This window comes from Mustela erminea, chromosome 20 (genome assembly GCF_009829155.1).
Source record: "Mustela erminea isolate mMusErm1 chromosome 20, mMusErm1.Pri, whole genome shotgun sequence".
In the NCBI taxonomy this organism is placed as follows: Eukaryota; Metazoa; Chordata; class Mammalia; order Carnivora; family Mustelidae; genus Mustela; species Mustela erminea.
This window is the reverse complement of record NC_045633.1, coordinates 5,693,022-5,708,219: the sequence shown is the minus strand read 5'-3', so window position 1 is coordinate 5,708,219 and position 15,198 is coordinate 5,693,022. Positions and strand designations below refer to the sequence as shown.

Below are 15,198 nucleotides of genomic sequence, written 5' to 3'. Positions count from 1 at the left end.
AAAAAAAAAAAAAAAAGAAAGCCTGTTAAGGAATGCCAGTTTAGAAAAGCCCCTGTTCTTTTACATTCTCACACCCATCCTTGATTCAAGCGCCTGGGGTGTCCCTAGAGTCACTTTGAGTCAACACAGCTGTATGTCCTGAGCCCATCATCTTCACCTTTGCCTACTTGATTTGAGAGATACAGATCCTTACAGTTTTTATTGTGTAGTGTCATTGGAAATGTCCCATGCAATAAGTATTTATTTGCTCACCATTCTTACTGAATGAGTAAATATTCATGATCTATATAACCTATTATTTGTTACTTCTCTCTCTCTCTCTCTCTTTTGTTTTTAAGATTTTATATATTTATTTGAAAGAGAGCATAAGCAGGGGGAGATGGGGCTTGATCCTAGGATCCTGGGATCATGAACTTAGCCAATGTCAGATGCTTTTTTTTTTTATTTTGAAGATTTTATTTATTTATTTGACAGAGAGAGATCACAAGCAGGCAGAGAGGCAGGCAGAGAGAGAGAGAGGGAAGCAGGCTCCCTGCTGAGCAGAGAGCCCGATGTGGGACTCGATCCCAGGACCCTGAGATCATGACCTGAGCCGAAGGCAGTGGCTTAACCCACTGAGCCACCCAGGCGCTCCAGATGCTTAACCGACTGAGCCACCCAGGTGCCTCTCTGTTACTTCTCTTTTATTTTAGTTAGTTTTAAAGATTTTATCTGTGAGAGAGAGAGAGAGAGAGCACAGGCAGGGGGAGCAGTAGGCAGAGGGAGAAGCAGGCTCCCTGCGCAGGGAGCCCAAGATAGGGTTTGATTCCAGGACTCTGGGATCATGACCTGAGCCAAAGGCAGGCACTTAACTGACTGAGCCACCCAGGCGTCCCTGTTTCTTCTTTTTTAAAGACACCTTTCTAGGGGCGCCTGGGTGGCTCAGTGGGTTAAGCCGCTGCCTTCGGCTCAGGTCATGATCTCAGGGTCCTGGGATCGAGTCCCGCATCGGGCTCTCTGCTCAGCAGGGAGCCTGCTTCCTTCTCTCTCTCTCTCTGCCTGCCTCTCAGTATACTTGTAATTTCTCTCTGTCAAATAAATAAATAAAATCTTAAAAAAAATAAAAAATAAAAAAATAAAGACACCTTTCTACAATGTTCACTAGTGTGGATTTTCCTAACTTCATTATTTCCTTTTGATACCTGTGCATTCTCTCTTATCCTTGTTCTGTTCCTACTATCTCTAGCCTAAATGAGATCTTTTTATTTGCTAGCACATCATAGATTATAGCTTTTCTTTTTCTTTTATTTTGTTTTCAGTGTTCCAGGATTCATTGTTTATGCAGCACGCCCATTACTCCATGCAATACGTGCCCTCCTTAATACCCACAACCAGACGCTCACAACCCCCTCCCCCCCTCCCCTCCCAATCCCTCAGTTGGTTTCTCAGAGTCCACAGTCTCTCATGGTTCATCTTCCTCTCCGATTTCCCCCAATTCACTTTTCCTTTCCTTCTCGTAATGTCCTCCATGTTATAATAGAGAGCTTTTCACAAAGATTTCATTTACCCAAGGATCTTGAGAAACATATCATCTATAAGATTTAAGAGTTAGGAAAACAGTAGAGGTAAGCAGTAATTCCAGTTCGGTAACGGTTGAACAAACACTGAGCACATACTTGAAATAGTAGGTATGAAAATGCTTGCTGTAAGGCCGTGGCCCTTGGGAAGTACGCAGTCTGGCGCCTGGGGGGCTCAGTCAGTTAAGCAATTGATCTTAACCTCTCCTTCTTCCCTTACCCCTGCTTGCACGCTCTCTCTCTCTCAAATAAATCTTACTTTTTTTAAAGATTTTATTTATTTATTTGACACGGAGAGATCACAAGTAGGCAGAGAGGCAGGCAGAGAGAGAGGGGGAAGCAGGCTCCCTGCTGAGCAGAGAGCCCGATGTGGGGTTCGATCCCAGGACTCTGAGATCATGACCTGAGCGGAAGGCAGAGGCTTAACCCACTGAGCCACCCAGGCTCCCCTCAAATAAATAAATCTTAAAAAAAGAAAAAAAAGTACACAGTCTAATGAGGGAGACTGACACAAAACAATAAATACTGTGTTTAAATTTGGAGGGTATGTTTACAGTGATCAAAGGATGGACAGTTAGCCCAACAGGGGGAGTTCTAGAAAAGCTCCATGGATGATGATAACTAGCTTGAGTCGTTTTTTTTTTTTTAGTTTTTTTTTTTTTTAATTTATTTATTTTACAGAGAGAGAGATCACAAGTAGGCAGAGAGGCAGGCAGAGAGAGAAGGGGAAGCAGGCTCCCTGCTGAGCAGAGAGTCTGATGTGGGGCTCAATCCCAGGACCCTGAGATCATGACCTGAGCCGAAGGCAGTGGCTTAACCCACTGAGCCACCCAGGCACCCCACTAGCTTGAGTCTTGCCAGGTAAGTAGGTCAGAGCAGAAGCAAAGGATATTCCAGGCAGAAAGGACAGGAGGGCATGAACTCCAAACAACTCACTGTTGCAAGAGAGTGGATCGTGTTGTGGGGGATGGAGTGAGGCAGTGAGAAAGGTAGCCAGGGAGCTGGTGACGCCTGCTAACAAACTCGGACTTTATTCAGCAGGCGTAGGGACTGCTGAAGGGCTTGATCTTCAGCGATAAGCTCCCACTCTAGCAACACAGTCCACAGTGGATTTCCGGTAGACAAGAGTGGAGGCATGAAGATGACCAGAAGGGCCTCATCTGCAGCAGGGTCTGTGCAAAGAAAGACCCGACCTGGAGAGAGATTTAGGAAAGAAAAGATATGAGCAGGCTAAATGAGTGCATGATTTAGGTAGAAGAAGGAGTCTTAAATTTTTGGCTTAGTGGGTAATGGTCTCAGCAGCTGAAACAGAACACACAAGGGGGAAGACCGCTCATTTGAGTGCTTACAGATCACCTGGTAATCGACAGTTGGATAAAGAATTCTGAAGCCTGAGAAGAGGCCAGGGCTGAATGCAGGTGGGAATGAAACCCTCTGAGGTGCATCAATCCTGAAAAGTTGGGTTTTTAGGGGTGCCTAGGTGGCTCACTTAAGCAGCTGCCTTCAGCTCAGGTCATGATCTCAGGGTCCTGGGATGGAGTCCCGCATCGGGCTCCCTGCTCAGCGGAGAGTCTGCTTCTCCATCTCCCTCAACCTGCCACTCTCACTACTTGTACTGTCTCTGTCAAATAAATAAAATCTTTAAAAAAAAAATTGGGTTTTTAAAGTTAAGCGTGGGTCAAAGAGGACCATGGGGAACAACGTATGTCATTTATTTTAATTTTTTCAAAGTATGTCATTTAAATAAGGGGGGACTGGGGTGCCTGGGTGGCTCAGTGGGTTGGGCCTCTGCCTTCTGCTCGGGTCATGATCTCGGGATCCAAGGATCAGTCCCCACATCTGGCTCTCTGCCTACTTGTAATTTCTTTCTCTGTCAAATAAATAAATAAAATATTTTAAATAAATAAATAAGAGGGGACTTACTAATTTTGACAAAAGGATTCAATGTAACACAGAAATACAGACAGGTTGTGGGAAGAGAGGGTTGCAACTTGGGGCTTAGTAGTCAGTCAGGCTCTTGCATGCTCCCTGTGCTGTTAATGCTGCCGGTCACATCACACATCTGTCCCATGGATCTGGCCCAAAGTTTGACCAGGAAGGAGCATCAGAGGCTGGTGTGTCACTGGTGGCTTGAACTCATCTAATGGGCCCTGATCCTTGTCCTTCAATCAGATTTTCTAGTGCCGGTTTTCTGCAGAAGTTGAAGGTTGCCACCCAAAATGGAACTGAGCCATTTATTCACTGATCATTCCCAAAGACGGGATACAATTATGCTTCCAACTAATTAATAGGCAGGAAAGTGATGGTGATGGAATCAGGATGCTAGAGAAGCCTGGTGTCAACTGTTTGCACTGCTGGGGACACTCTGGCATCGCCAGCAGCAGGATGATTTCTGAGCCTCTGTGTTCCCTCCCCCAGACTGATGAAAGTCTCAGGTCAGATATTACCTCCTAAGAGGCCTTCAGGGCCCACCTTTCTAAAATAACACTCCTTCAGTACTGCCTCACTACCCCGCTCTCTATACTGTTCTTCATTGTGCTTATCACTACTTCCCTGAATTTTTTGTCTTAGGGGAGGTGTTTATTTTTATTTATTTTCTATCTTCCCACTAGAATGTAAACTCTATGAGAATAGACTGCCTGGCTTGCCCACTGCTGTAGCAACAGGCACATAACTACCAGCACACAACAGGGTGTACTGAAGTTCTTTTTTTTTAAGATTTTATTTATTTATTTGACAGAGAGAGAGAGATCACAAGTAGGCAGAAAGGCAGGCAGAGAGAGAGGGGAAGCAGTCTTCCTGCAGCGCAGAGAGACGGACGCAGGGTTCTATCCTTGCACCCTGAGATCATGACCTGAGCTGATCACAGAGGTTTAACCCACTGAGCCACCCAGGTGCCCCCAACAGTTACTCAAGTTCTCAATGAATGCATAAATAGAGAGATAACTTTACAGCAGTTGGATAGTACTATACAGTCTGTTTTATTTTTATTTACTTATATTTTAAAATTTATTTATGTTTTTTCGGTAATTTTATACCTATGTAATTATATATATAGTTTTATATATAATTTTTATACCTATATAATTTTAATACCTATGGAATAATTGCAGCGTCAAAACTTCTAAACAAATGTGTGCCATAACGTTTAGAGAATATATAAAAATAATTTCCTTTCTTGTGTCAATCATTAGTATTTAGCGAAAGACCGGAGGAGCGAGGTTCTGGCCCTACCAGCCTTTTGCCTTTGGCCCTGGATGACAGGACCGCGCACCCCGGGGAAGCAGTACCGCCAGGAGCCGCTAGGGGCCGCTACGGCCATTGGCGGCCGCCTGCGCCGCTCTGTGCGTCCTGTACGCCGAGCGGGGAGGAAACCGGGCCGGAGGGCGCGGCGCAGTGCATCTTGGGTCGGCGTAGCCATGGCGGCTCGTGTCCTTTCCGCTTGTGTCCGCCGACTGCCCGCGGCCTTCGCGCCGCTGCCCCGGGTTCCCACGATGGCCGCAGCCCGGCCGCTCAGCATCACCCTGTGCCCCGCGGGGTCCCGGACGAGGCCTGGGGCTCCGCCGACAGCCTCGGCGCCTGCGCAGGTGACTCGCGGTGACTTTGCTGGGGCTTGGCAGGGGTCAGGGATCGGGGTGGTGCGGGGGAGGGGCCAGGCAGCGGGGCCACGCGAGCCACGGCGGGGGTGACCGGGCGACGTCTGGCTTCCCACCCGTCCCAGCCCCTCACGGTGCTGGGTCGACCCCAGACCGGAGTGCAGCCCTAACAGTGAAACATCCCTGGGTTCGAATGCTAGCAGCCACTTTGCGAAACTTCGGGCGAGTCTCTTGACCTCGCCACTCTCAGTCTGAAGAGCAAAGTAGGGGTACTAGTCTCTACTTCGTGGACGTGCAGTGAGGTTTTGAGAGCACCTATTTGGGGTGCTTGTAAACCTCCCCATACTGATCCCAGTTGGTCGGAGTGATAAGGACAAATTCCGTGATAGCTTTCTAGGGGAAAATTGGTGACAGGGTGCAAAAAGGAAGCCACACTGGCCTACAACCTTCTCCAGAGCAGTCTGAGCCCAGGATTTCTCCCTGTAATGCCTTTTGTCCGTTTACGGGCCTCCTGGAAGTAAAGATAGGGGAAAAGTAGTATCTAGCCTTTCTGTCCGATGACACCTTTGTGAGACAGAAATTCTTGTTACGGTAGTGGTTTTCAGCCCTAGCTGCACATTCAAATCACCTGAGTAGCTTAAAGGAGGCGGGGCAAAAGCCCCTTGACCCCCACCCCCACCCCTTTTGATTTACTTCTCAGAGATGAGGCACTGGCATGTGTTTTCATATAAGTTTGCCACATGACTAAAGGGTTCGGCCAAGATCAAGTATTGCCTTAAGGTAGAAGAAACTCTCAAGGCCAGGTTGAGAAACCCCCAAACCTGTGAACTCAATATGATAGTGGTTTTAGCATTTCAGTATTGAATACATTTAGAATAAAACATAAGGATGCCCAGGCCAAATCAGTCATTATCTCCAGAGTTGGGGTCTGGGTGTCTGTTTCTAGAAGTCACCAAGTGATTCTTTTGTGTGGCTAGAGTTGAGATGTACTGACCATGTAATGGATTAATTCATAGGGCCTTGGCCCCATTGCCTGAATCAAAAGGTTAACAGTGTCACCCTGAAATTAAGAGTTAAAAGGGCATTAGGTAAAGTTGCCAAGTATTTTGTTCCTGAGACTGATGTCCACAGTAGGCTAAAATGCAAAGGGATTGTCCTCATTCAAAGAGCACTGATTCTCAGACTTCGTTGTTACAGGTCCCTTGGGTTAAAATACAGATTCTGGGAAGGGGCCCAAGAGGCTTCATTTGCAATGGGCTCCCAGAAGATTCTGCTGCTGCTGGTCCTTGGACCATGCCTTGAATAGCAGGGTGCTCAGAGATGTTACCGCTACCTCTGCTTGGTTCATACACAGCAGAAGAACCATTTTATTTATATTTATAAAGTGGTTTTGACTCCGTGTTCCCATTTAAATCCTTTGCTGATGGAAGAGAGAGTCAATACTTGTTCATTCAAAGAAACTGAGGGACAGGCTATTTGCCAGACCTTATTTTAGGTGTTGAAGGGTATGGAGGTACATATAAAGGAAAGATACGAGTTAATATCTCATTGGACACTGCAGCCTCATGTTAAACTTGCCAGCTCATTCCCTGCTGCTGTTCCCAAGGCTGTTCACCCTGTTTGTCTTGGTTGGTTCTCTACCTCTCTGTTCCTGTCCTTGGGCACTTTCTTTCTAATCCTTAAATGCTGGTAAATTCCAAAGATCTGTTACCCACAATCTCTTCCTTGTCTGTGTCTTCACTCTGTTTCCCTGTTTCCCAGTTACCCCAAACTTCTACCTCCAGGCCTTGCTCATTTCATCTGGACTGTTGCTCACTGCACCTGTTCTGTTCCATTAAATTTTTTTCTCCTCAGATCCATCCCCTTTGCTGACTCCAGGGCAGCTAATTCTTCATTTATATTGCAACTCTTTTCCCTCCCAAAAGGAGCTAAAGCAGTTCTCCTGGATATATAAATATGGGACGGTATAAAGTAGAAGGTAAGAAAAAAGGGTAGTGGCCTAGAATGGAACCTGGAAGGCTTGTACTTTATCCAGGCAGGGCGCAGATCTGAACTGTCTCAAAGCCAGAGCACAGAGAGGACTTCCTAAGAGTTCGTGGGGCACAGTACCCAGATGAAGGCAAAACGCTTGTGCAGGCAGAGTTCAGCTATTTTGTCTTTTTCAAGTGTCTGCAGCGCTGGACCTCTTGAACCTCAGAGCCTGTGTTCCCCCCACCGTAACCTTCAGTCTCTAGCCATGAACTCATTTCTTCCCACACAGACCCACAGTGAGTCCCATGCCTCATTTTCTTGGCCTGGCCTTTCCTCCTTGAATGTCCTTGTCCTTCCAAGGCTAACTCCAAGTTTGGTATCTCTTCCTTGCTTGTCAGGGACTGAATGACAGTTCTTGTTCAAGAAGCAGCCTACAAGTATGTCTGTCATGGCTCTTGCCACTTTTTATTTTTTAAGATTTTTTAATTTATTTGAGAGAGAGCACATGAGTTTGGGGACATACAAAGGGAGATGGAGAAGCAGACTCCCAGCTGAGCAGGGAGCCGGCCACAAGGCTCGATCCCAGGACGCTGGGATCATCGCCCGAGCCAAAGGCAGACGCTTAACCAACTGAGCCACCCAGGCGCCCCCCCACTACGTTTTTATTACAACTTAAATAATCTAGTTGGCTTGGTCTTTCCCATTAGACCATAAGCTTCTCTGAGGGTAGTGGTCATGTTTCATTTTTCTTTGTAGTTCCAACCCACAGCACAGTGCTTGGCACATGAGGCAGAGTTTGCAGGCTGCTGAGACAGTCCTGTGTGTGAAGACAAGACCTAGCCACAGGTGAGGACAGGTGTGCGTACGGCACAGAAGAGAGACCTAAGGAGCACTCCCGGGGAGCGCAAACCCGGAGGTAGCAGTTGCTCACGCACTCAGCGGGGTGTGACAGCACATGCGGAGGCCGGGGGAGCCTGGCACTCTTACGGCTGACCCTCGGGGTGTCTGTGGAGTGTGTCTGCGAGTCGAGATAAAGATGCAGGCATGTTGGGAAGGGCACTGAGGAATGTGATGTTCTGTTTCGGCTGCAGGGAGTGAACATGAAACAAGGTTCGTTGAATAAGTGAGGTCTTCTAGTCAGCCAGGCTGGGTCGCCCAGTAGACATGACGGTGAGACAGTGGGAGGAGTGGAGGTGGGCTCTCAGGGCTCTGGCCAGAGCACCAGGTGGTTGACGAGGACTAGAGGTCTTTGAGCAGGCGTTTTGGAAGACAAGGAATGTATTTCCAAACTGACGTGGAGGTGTCTGCTCCCAGGGGGAGCAGCCCAGGGAGCAGGTGGCAGAGCTGGGGGGCAAAGCGCTCTCCTACCCTTTAAACTGAGGTTCCTCAGTTTCCCCTAGAGATGTACTGAGTGGAGACAGATGAATTCTGATAGATGAACCAGGTTGTTGGTTTCTCCTAGTCTAGAGGGAAGTCACTCTTTTCCTGCACACAGTGCCCTCTCCTTCAGCTGTGGGAAGTGACTTGTGTCACATAGAATTGTTAAGTGTGGATCTCCGGGGAGAAGACAACACCAGAAACGTTGTTGGCTGTCGGGGACACTGCTGAGCTGCTTGCCTGTTCTGTGCCTCCTCTTTTTTGTAACAGCTGAGACGGAGCAGGAAGGAGGCAGGAGGGCCCTCCCCAAAGGCCAGGGTGGGATGCCTCTCTGTCTCCGTTTCCTGTCTGCAAAATGGGACTGCTGTCAGAACTGAAGGAGGCAGTGGTTTGGAAAGTGCCCAGCACAGCGCCGTACTCTGACTGATAAGTCCCTCAAGAGACCAGAAGGGGAGGCTCAAGAGGGAAGGAGTAGGATCAAGTACTTTGGGCCACAACAGCCGCCAGTCTCAGACCCCAGCCTTCCCAGACAGCGCTCAGTAGCACTCGCCGTGGGTGTGCCTGGCAGTGTCCTGAGCCTTTCACATTCCCTCAGTGATGCCTCCCAGCGGTGCTGGGAGCTTTGTACTGTGGCTTATCGCCATTTTACAAGTAAGGAAAGTGGCGTTGGAGGGTTCAGTAACTTGCCCCAGGCCAAACAGCTAGTCAGAAAGCTAGTGCCAGGGTACAGGTGTAGGCAGTCTTATTTGCAGTCTGAGCTGTCCCCCACTAGACCTGCCTGCTCCATGCTTAGCCCACGGTGCCCTCCCCCCCGCAGCACTTCACACTGGCCTGTGCTCTCCTGGTGGAGACCTTCAATTTCTCCGTGTGGTGTCCAGTGGCCTAAGTGTGGGGACTTGCTGGTGTGGCTGGGGATGGTCCTGAGCCCTAACGGGCCCCTTGGGTAGTCCTGTACCGTGTCCCCTCCCCAGCCTCATCCTTCCTCCTGGGCTTTGCGGCGAAGCTCCCGTCGTCTCTTTCTCCTCAGCAGTAATCCCTGCTCGTACCTCTCCTTGATGCGCGCAGGCAAGACCTCGCAGATCCTGCCCCGTCAAACGTCTCTTTTGTCATCTCATCTCCCTCTTTCCCTTCTGCGTCTTCATTCGACTGGTGGCCGGGAGACTTACAGTGATTGTAGATAAGTAGGCCTGGAGATGTTCCCCCAGCACAGGTCTCCGGATCCCACACTGCAGTGGGAAAGGACAGGACACTGCATACCTTGAGACCGGAAAGAACCAGTGCTCTTAAACTCTGAAAGCACTTAGAAATACCTTTAGAATATCCATGAAGCGCCTCATCTAATCTTTTTTTTTTTTTTAAAGATTTTTATTTATTTATTTGACAGAGAGAGATCACGAGTAGGCAGAGAGGCAGGCAGAGAGAGAGAGAGGAGGAAGCAGGCTCCTGCTGAGCAGAGAGCCCGATGCGGGACTCGATCCCAGGACCCTGAGATCATGACCTGAGCTGAAAGCAGCGGCTTAACCCACTGAGCCACCAGGCGCCCTCATCTAATCTCTTTATAGCTTGCTGATTAAACCTGATTTCAATACTTGATTTTTTTTTTTTCAAGATAAATATTTCTTAGTGGTGTACACAGGTTTGGTTCATTTGGCAGTGTCATGATTTTCAAAGGCCTCCGTCAGGGACCTGAGCGCCAACACGCAGACCCACTTTCTAAGGAGAAATGCTATAAGAACTCTAAATTAACTTACTTAAGAACTCAAGTGAACGTTAAAAGGTAAACAAACCAGTTCAGATTAGGGACTTCCACAGTGAGCGGAACTGTCAGGCAGCTGCTTTGTTTCCTCTTGTTCTGCATTGTACCTTCCACGGCATTACGCCTGAAGAGCTGTAAGTAGGAGTTCCTTCCGTATTTGGTGAAAGAATCCAGCCAGCAGCCTAATACCTAGCTGATTATCAAGTAGGCTGGTATCACAGACATTTGACATACGACTCCCACCATGGCAAAAATCAAAAGCTCATGGTTTTGCTGGTGGCCATACGACAAGCCTCTCCTGTGGGAAACAGATGGACCATGAGGGCTGTTGCGGGCTGGTAGCCGGCTCGTTTGTGCTGCCTGAGGTCAGGGGCCATATTAGACCTTCCCACGTGTGCTCCTCCAGGGAGCTGCCTCTCTGTTTACCATGACAGCCCTTTCCAGGTGGGCCATTTTGACTCCGGTGTGCTGACGATCGAAGGTGACAGGGCCTTACAGGGCAGCCTGGCGCTGCAGAAGGTGCCGCAAGAAGACATACTCCTCTGCAGACCCTGCACGATTTTAGCAGCAGCTCCTCCCGGAGCCAGTAGAGTGGCCAGAGCGCTGGACACAGGCTCCATGGGGGGCCGAGCCCGGCTCTGAGGGGAGGGGAGGCCCGTTTTTGTGCTGCTGGACTGCTAGGGCTTCTGAAAATACCCAGTGTGGTGACTCTAGGCGGCCTAATGGTCCCAGCTGGAAATCAGAGGAGGTGGTTCTCGGAAGCACTAAAAGCTCTGAAAGGTTCCTGTAAGCTGGTGCACTGACCTAGCGGCATCTTGGGTTCAGCAGCTCTCCCTTCCTGCCCTTGTTCTAGGTTCCGCTGACACAGCTGTGCCGCCAGTATAGCGACGCACCCCCTCTGACGTTAGAGGGGATCAAGGACCGTGTTCTTTATGTGTTGAAACTTTATGACAAGATTGACCCAGAAAAGGTAATTGATGTGGCTTAATGTTCTTTCTTTAAATGAGTATTTATTTAGTTTATTTATTTTTAAAGATTTTATTTACTTATTTGACAGAGAGAGATCCCAAGGAGGCAGAGAGGCAGGCAGAGAGAGAGGGGGAAGCAGGCTCCCTGCTGATGAGAGAGCCCGAAGCAGGGCTCGATCCCAGGACCCTGAGATTATGACCTGAGCCGAAGGCAGACACTTAACCCACTGAGCCACCCAGGTGCCCCTTTAAATGAGTATTTAATCAGTGGTACAGACTTCAGAGGGTCCAGAAGGATATTTGGTAGAAAGTCTCCCTGACTCTAACCCACCCGGTTCCCCTTCTGGGAGGCAGCCAGTGGAACCAGCTTCTCCTGTATCTTTCCAGAAATACTCAATACATATGCAAGGAAGTGTACTCACATATGTATGTATGTGTATATTTTATGTACTATGTGACCTTCATCTCCTATCCTTTTATTTATTTTTAAAGATTTATTAGAGAATTGTGCACAAATGGCGTAGCAGGAAGGGCAGAGGGAGAAGCAGACTCCCTGCTGAGCAGGAAGGACTCTGGGATCATGACCTGATCAAGGCAGATGTTTAACTGACTGAGCCACCCAGGTTCCACACCCCCCACCACTTACCCTTTTTAAAAGACACACAAGTGGTAGAATATACTATTAACATTGTTCTGCAGTGTTTGCTTTTTTAACTTAACCACTGGCATTTTTCTCATAGTAGTACATAAACAAATTCCTTCTTTAATAATTCAGTCTGCTGTGTAGGTAGGATAGTGGGGTTTTTATTATTGAGGTCTAATTGACATATAACATTAGTTTCAGGTATACAATGTAATATTTGTATAATGTGAGTTGAGAAAAGGGGGTTTGCGCGCCTGGGTAGCTCAGTCTGTTAAGTGTCCAACTCTTGATTCCAGCTCAGGTCATGATCTCAGAGTTGTGAGATTGAGCCCTGTGTCTGGCTCTGCAGGAGGCTTGGGGCCTGTAGAAGAGTTTTTCCCTGCCCCACCCCAAAATTGTGAACTAATCTTAGTAAGTCTAGTTAACATCCATCACCACACATAATCACAAATTTTTTTCCTATGATGAAGATTTTTAAGATTACTCTCCAGCAGCTTCAGATACGCAGCTTAGCCTTAAGACTGTGGTCACGACGTTGCACATGACATCCCCAGTATGGTTTTCCCAAGCAGTGATCACAGATCTTACAAAATACATAGAAAGTGAAATCCATCATTAGCTCTGTGTGTATTGTTAAGCATTCCAGAACCGGCTTGAGTAAGTTAACAAAGTGCACCAAGTATGTGCTGGCACAGCTTAAACATAAAATGCTGGTTATCACTTCATATTTAAAACACGGCCTCTTTACAGTAAGCATCTTCTATATAACTTTTAAGTGACATCATACCTGTTATCTTGAGAAGCAAATACTGTCTCGGCTGAGTTTCGTGTTTGGTGTTCTTTTCTTGCAGCTCTCGGTAAATTCCCACTTTATGAAAGACCTGGGCTTAGACAGTTTGGACCAAGTGGAAATTATCATGGCCATGGAGGACGAATTTGGTAACAGGCTACGTTTGGGGTCTGCACAGTGTGATTCTTGATTTAGGTGGAAGAAATGTCGGGGGTCACAACTGGGATTGGAGTCAAATATATAAATAGACAGTGCCCTCACTTAGAATGTACTTGACTATGTACTGTGTGGTGCCAAGGGCTGAGTGACCAGGAAAGGCCAGGGGGTGGGATTTGGGTGCTCTCGGTGGGGGCTCCAAGACGAAGGCAGAACCTCACCTATGGAGAAGCTGAGCACACCTGAGCACCCTGAATGGCCGTGCCCAGAGAAGTAACTGGGTGTGCCCAGGACACAAACACACACACACACATAGGCCTGGTTTCCCACCATGCCTCCCTCAGGTTATGCTTCTTTCAAAGACGGTTGTGCACAAGAGACCTTTTAAGGGTCCATGGCTCAGTTTTGAGTAAGTTGCCTGAATGAAAAGCCTTTGCTGTCCTACAGAGCAGAACGTGGTTCAAGTTCCTCACAGATTATGTTCACTAGAGGGAGGTATCAGTCAGAGGTCGGATGGGAACATGGTCATGAAAATGTTCTGGAATTAGGTGATGGTGATTGTTGTACGACCTGTGAATACACTAAAAACCACTGAGTTTTATACTTTAAATGGGTGAATTTTCTATCCTATGAATTACAGCTTTTAAAAAAGAGCCAGCTGTTACATTCAATATGACACAACTGTTGTCTAGAACATAACTGGCCCATAACTTAAATGGGACTGAGGGTTGCTGAAAAATTTTGATGTACTTGTTGGTGGTATGGAGGCGTGAGATGCGTTTAATTTTAAAGTATTTGTTTTTCTACATAGCATTTTACATTTTACTTTTAGGGTTTGAAATTCCTGATACAGATGCGGAGAAGTTAATGTGTCCACAAGAAATTGTAGATTACATTGCAGATAAGAAGGATGTATATGAATAAAATATCAGGTAAATAATTTGACTTACAGAATGCTGTCTTCCCATAGAATTAACCTCTCTGTAGTTCTTCTGTAAGGTAGGAAGACCCGGGAAGAAACGCAAACATTGGAAATCCGTGACAGATTTTCACTGGTTATAAGACACAGGTCCTCTCTGGTTATCTGCCACTCAGAGGGGGCTGGCATTAGTGATTATCTTTATCCTTGAGACAGGCCATGAACAGTTCATTGTTGGACAGGACTTCCTTGATTGTCAGCCTTCCTCACAAAATCAGTCTTTTACAAAACACCAGGCAGGGCAATCCAGAAGCAGAGACCCCTACCGCCCTTGGTTTCACCTTGGAAGCCAGCCTAGCCTGCTGTTCTGGAAGCTGAGATGGCCTGACTCCTTAATCAGGCAGGAGACGCCTCCTGGGTTGAGGCGCTAGACTCTGGAGTCAGACAGCTTTATTCTCAGCTCTGTCCAGGTCTGTAAGGCTGGTGATCTTGGGCAGGCCGCCTAGCCTCTAAGCCTGTTTCCTCAGGTGGAAAATGGAGATAAGGATAGGACTTACCTGAGGCTTTCCTGAAGGTAAAATCAGTAGTGTATACAAACTACTTAACACAGAACATGGAAAGAAGCCCGTCAGTAAACATTAGCTGTTTTTCAGGCTCTAGTATTATGATCAGTTGACTTTTTAAAAATAAACATTGTATTAAGTGTCTGTAACTTTGATCACCCTAGATTGAGTACATCAAATCACTGAAAGTGCACCAAAAAAAAACACTGAACTAACTTTGTCTTTGCCAGACCCCCTTTTTTCACTGAGAGAAGAGTTGGAAGATGCTGGCGAGTGTCTGGAAGTGAGAACGCGTTTTGGCATTATTGCTGCCGTTGACAGAGTAATTCTGTTTAGACTTGTATTTAAATTGTCTGTTTTTTCCTTTGAAAATAAATCTATAAAGCCAACATTTTTCTTAGTCTTCAGTTTTTCAGTGCCTATAAAGTGCTTATTTATATTGACTTTGCTTAATATTTTATCAAGCAGGCTTCTGTTGGGCGTGGAGCCTGGTGCAGGACTTGAATTCATCATCCCGAGATCAAGACCTGAGCCAAGATCAAGAGTCAGATGCTAGGGGCGCCTGGGTGGCTCAGTGGGTTAAGCCGCTGCCTTCGGCTCAGGTCATGATCTCAGGGTCCTGGGATCGAGCCCCGCATCGGGCTCTCTGCTCAGCAGGGAGCCTGCTTTCCTCTCTCTCTCTCTCTCTCTGCCTGCCTCTCCATCTACTTGTGATTTCTCTCTGTAAAATAAATAAATAAAATCTTTAAAAAAAAAAAAAAAAAGAGTCAGATGCTTATCTGACTGAGCCACCCAGGCATCCCAAGTCTTAACTTTGCTTAACAATTTTAAAGATTTCCTGATTAGTCACTGGTATTCATGCATATAAAGAAAAATGACTTTTCTAGCAGTGTATCTGAAATT

The 15,198-nt window shown here is 47.1% G+C and overlaps 1 protein-coding gene across 1 annotated transcript; it reads left to right on the top strand.

Moving 5' to 3' along the window:
• Positions 1-4,936: 4,936 nt before the first annotated feature.
• On the top strand, positions 4,937-14,686 carry NDUFAB1 (NADH:ubiquinone oxidoreductase subunit AB1). Its single transcript, XM_032326739.1, has 5 exons — positions 4,937-5,143; positions 11,110-11,226; positions 12,719-12,806; positions 13,646-13,745; positions 14,526-14,686. Exons 1-4 carry the CDS (start codon positions 4,976-4,978, stop codon positions 13,735-13,737), a joined length of 465 nt encoding a protein of 154 aa, XP_032182630.1. The 5' UTR covers positions 4,937-4,975; the 3' UTR covers positions 13,738-13,745; positions 14,526-14,686.
• Positions 14,687-15,198: the final 512 nt, after the last annotated feature.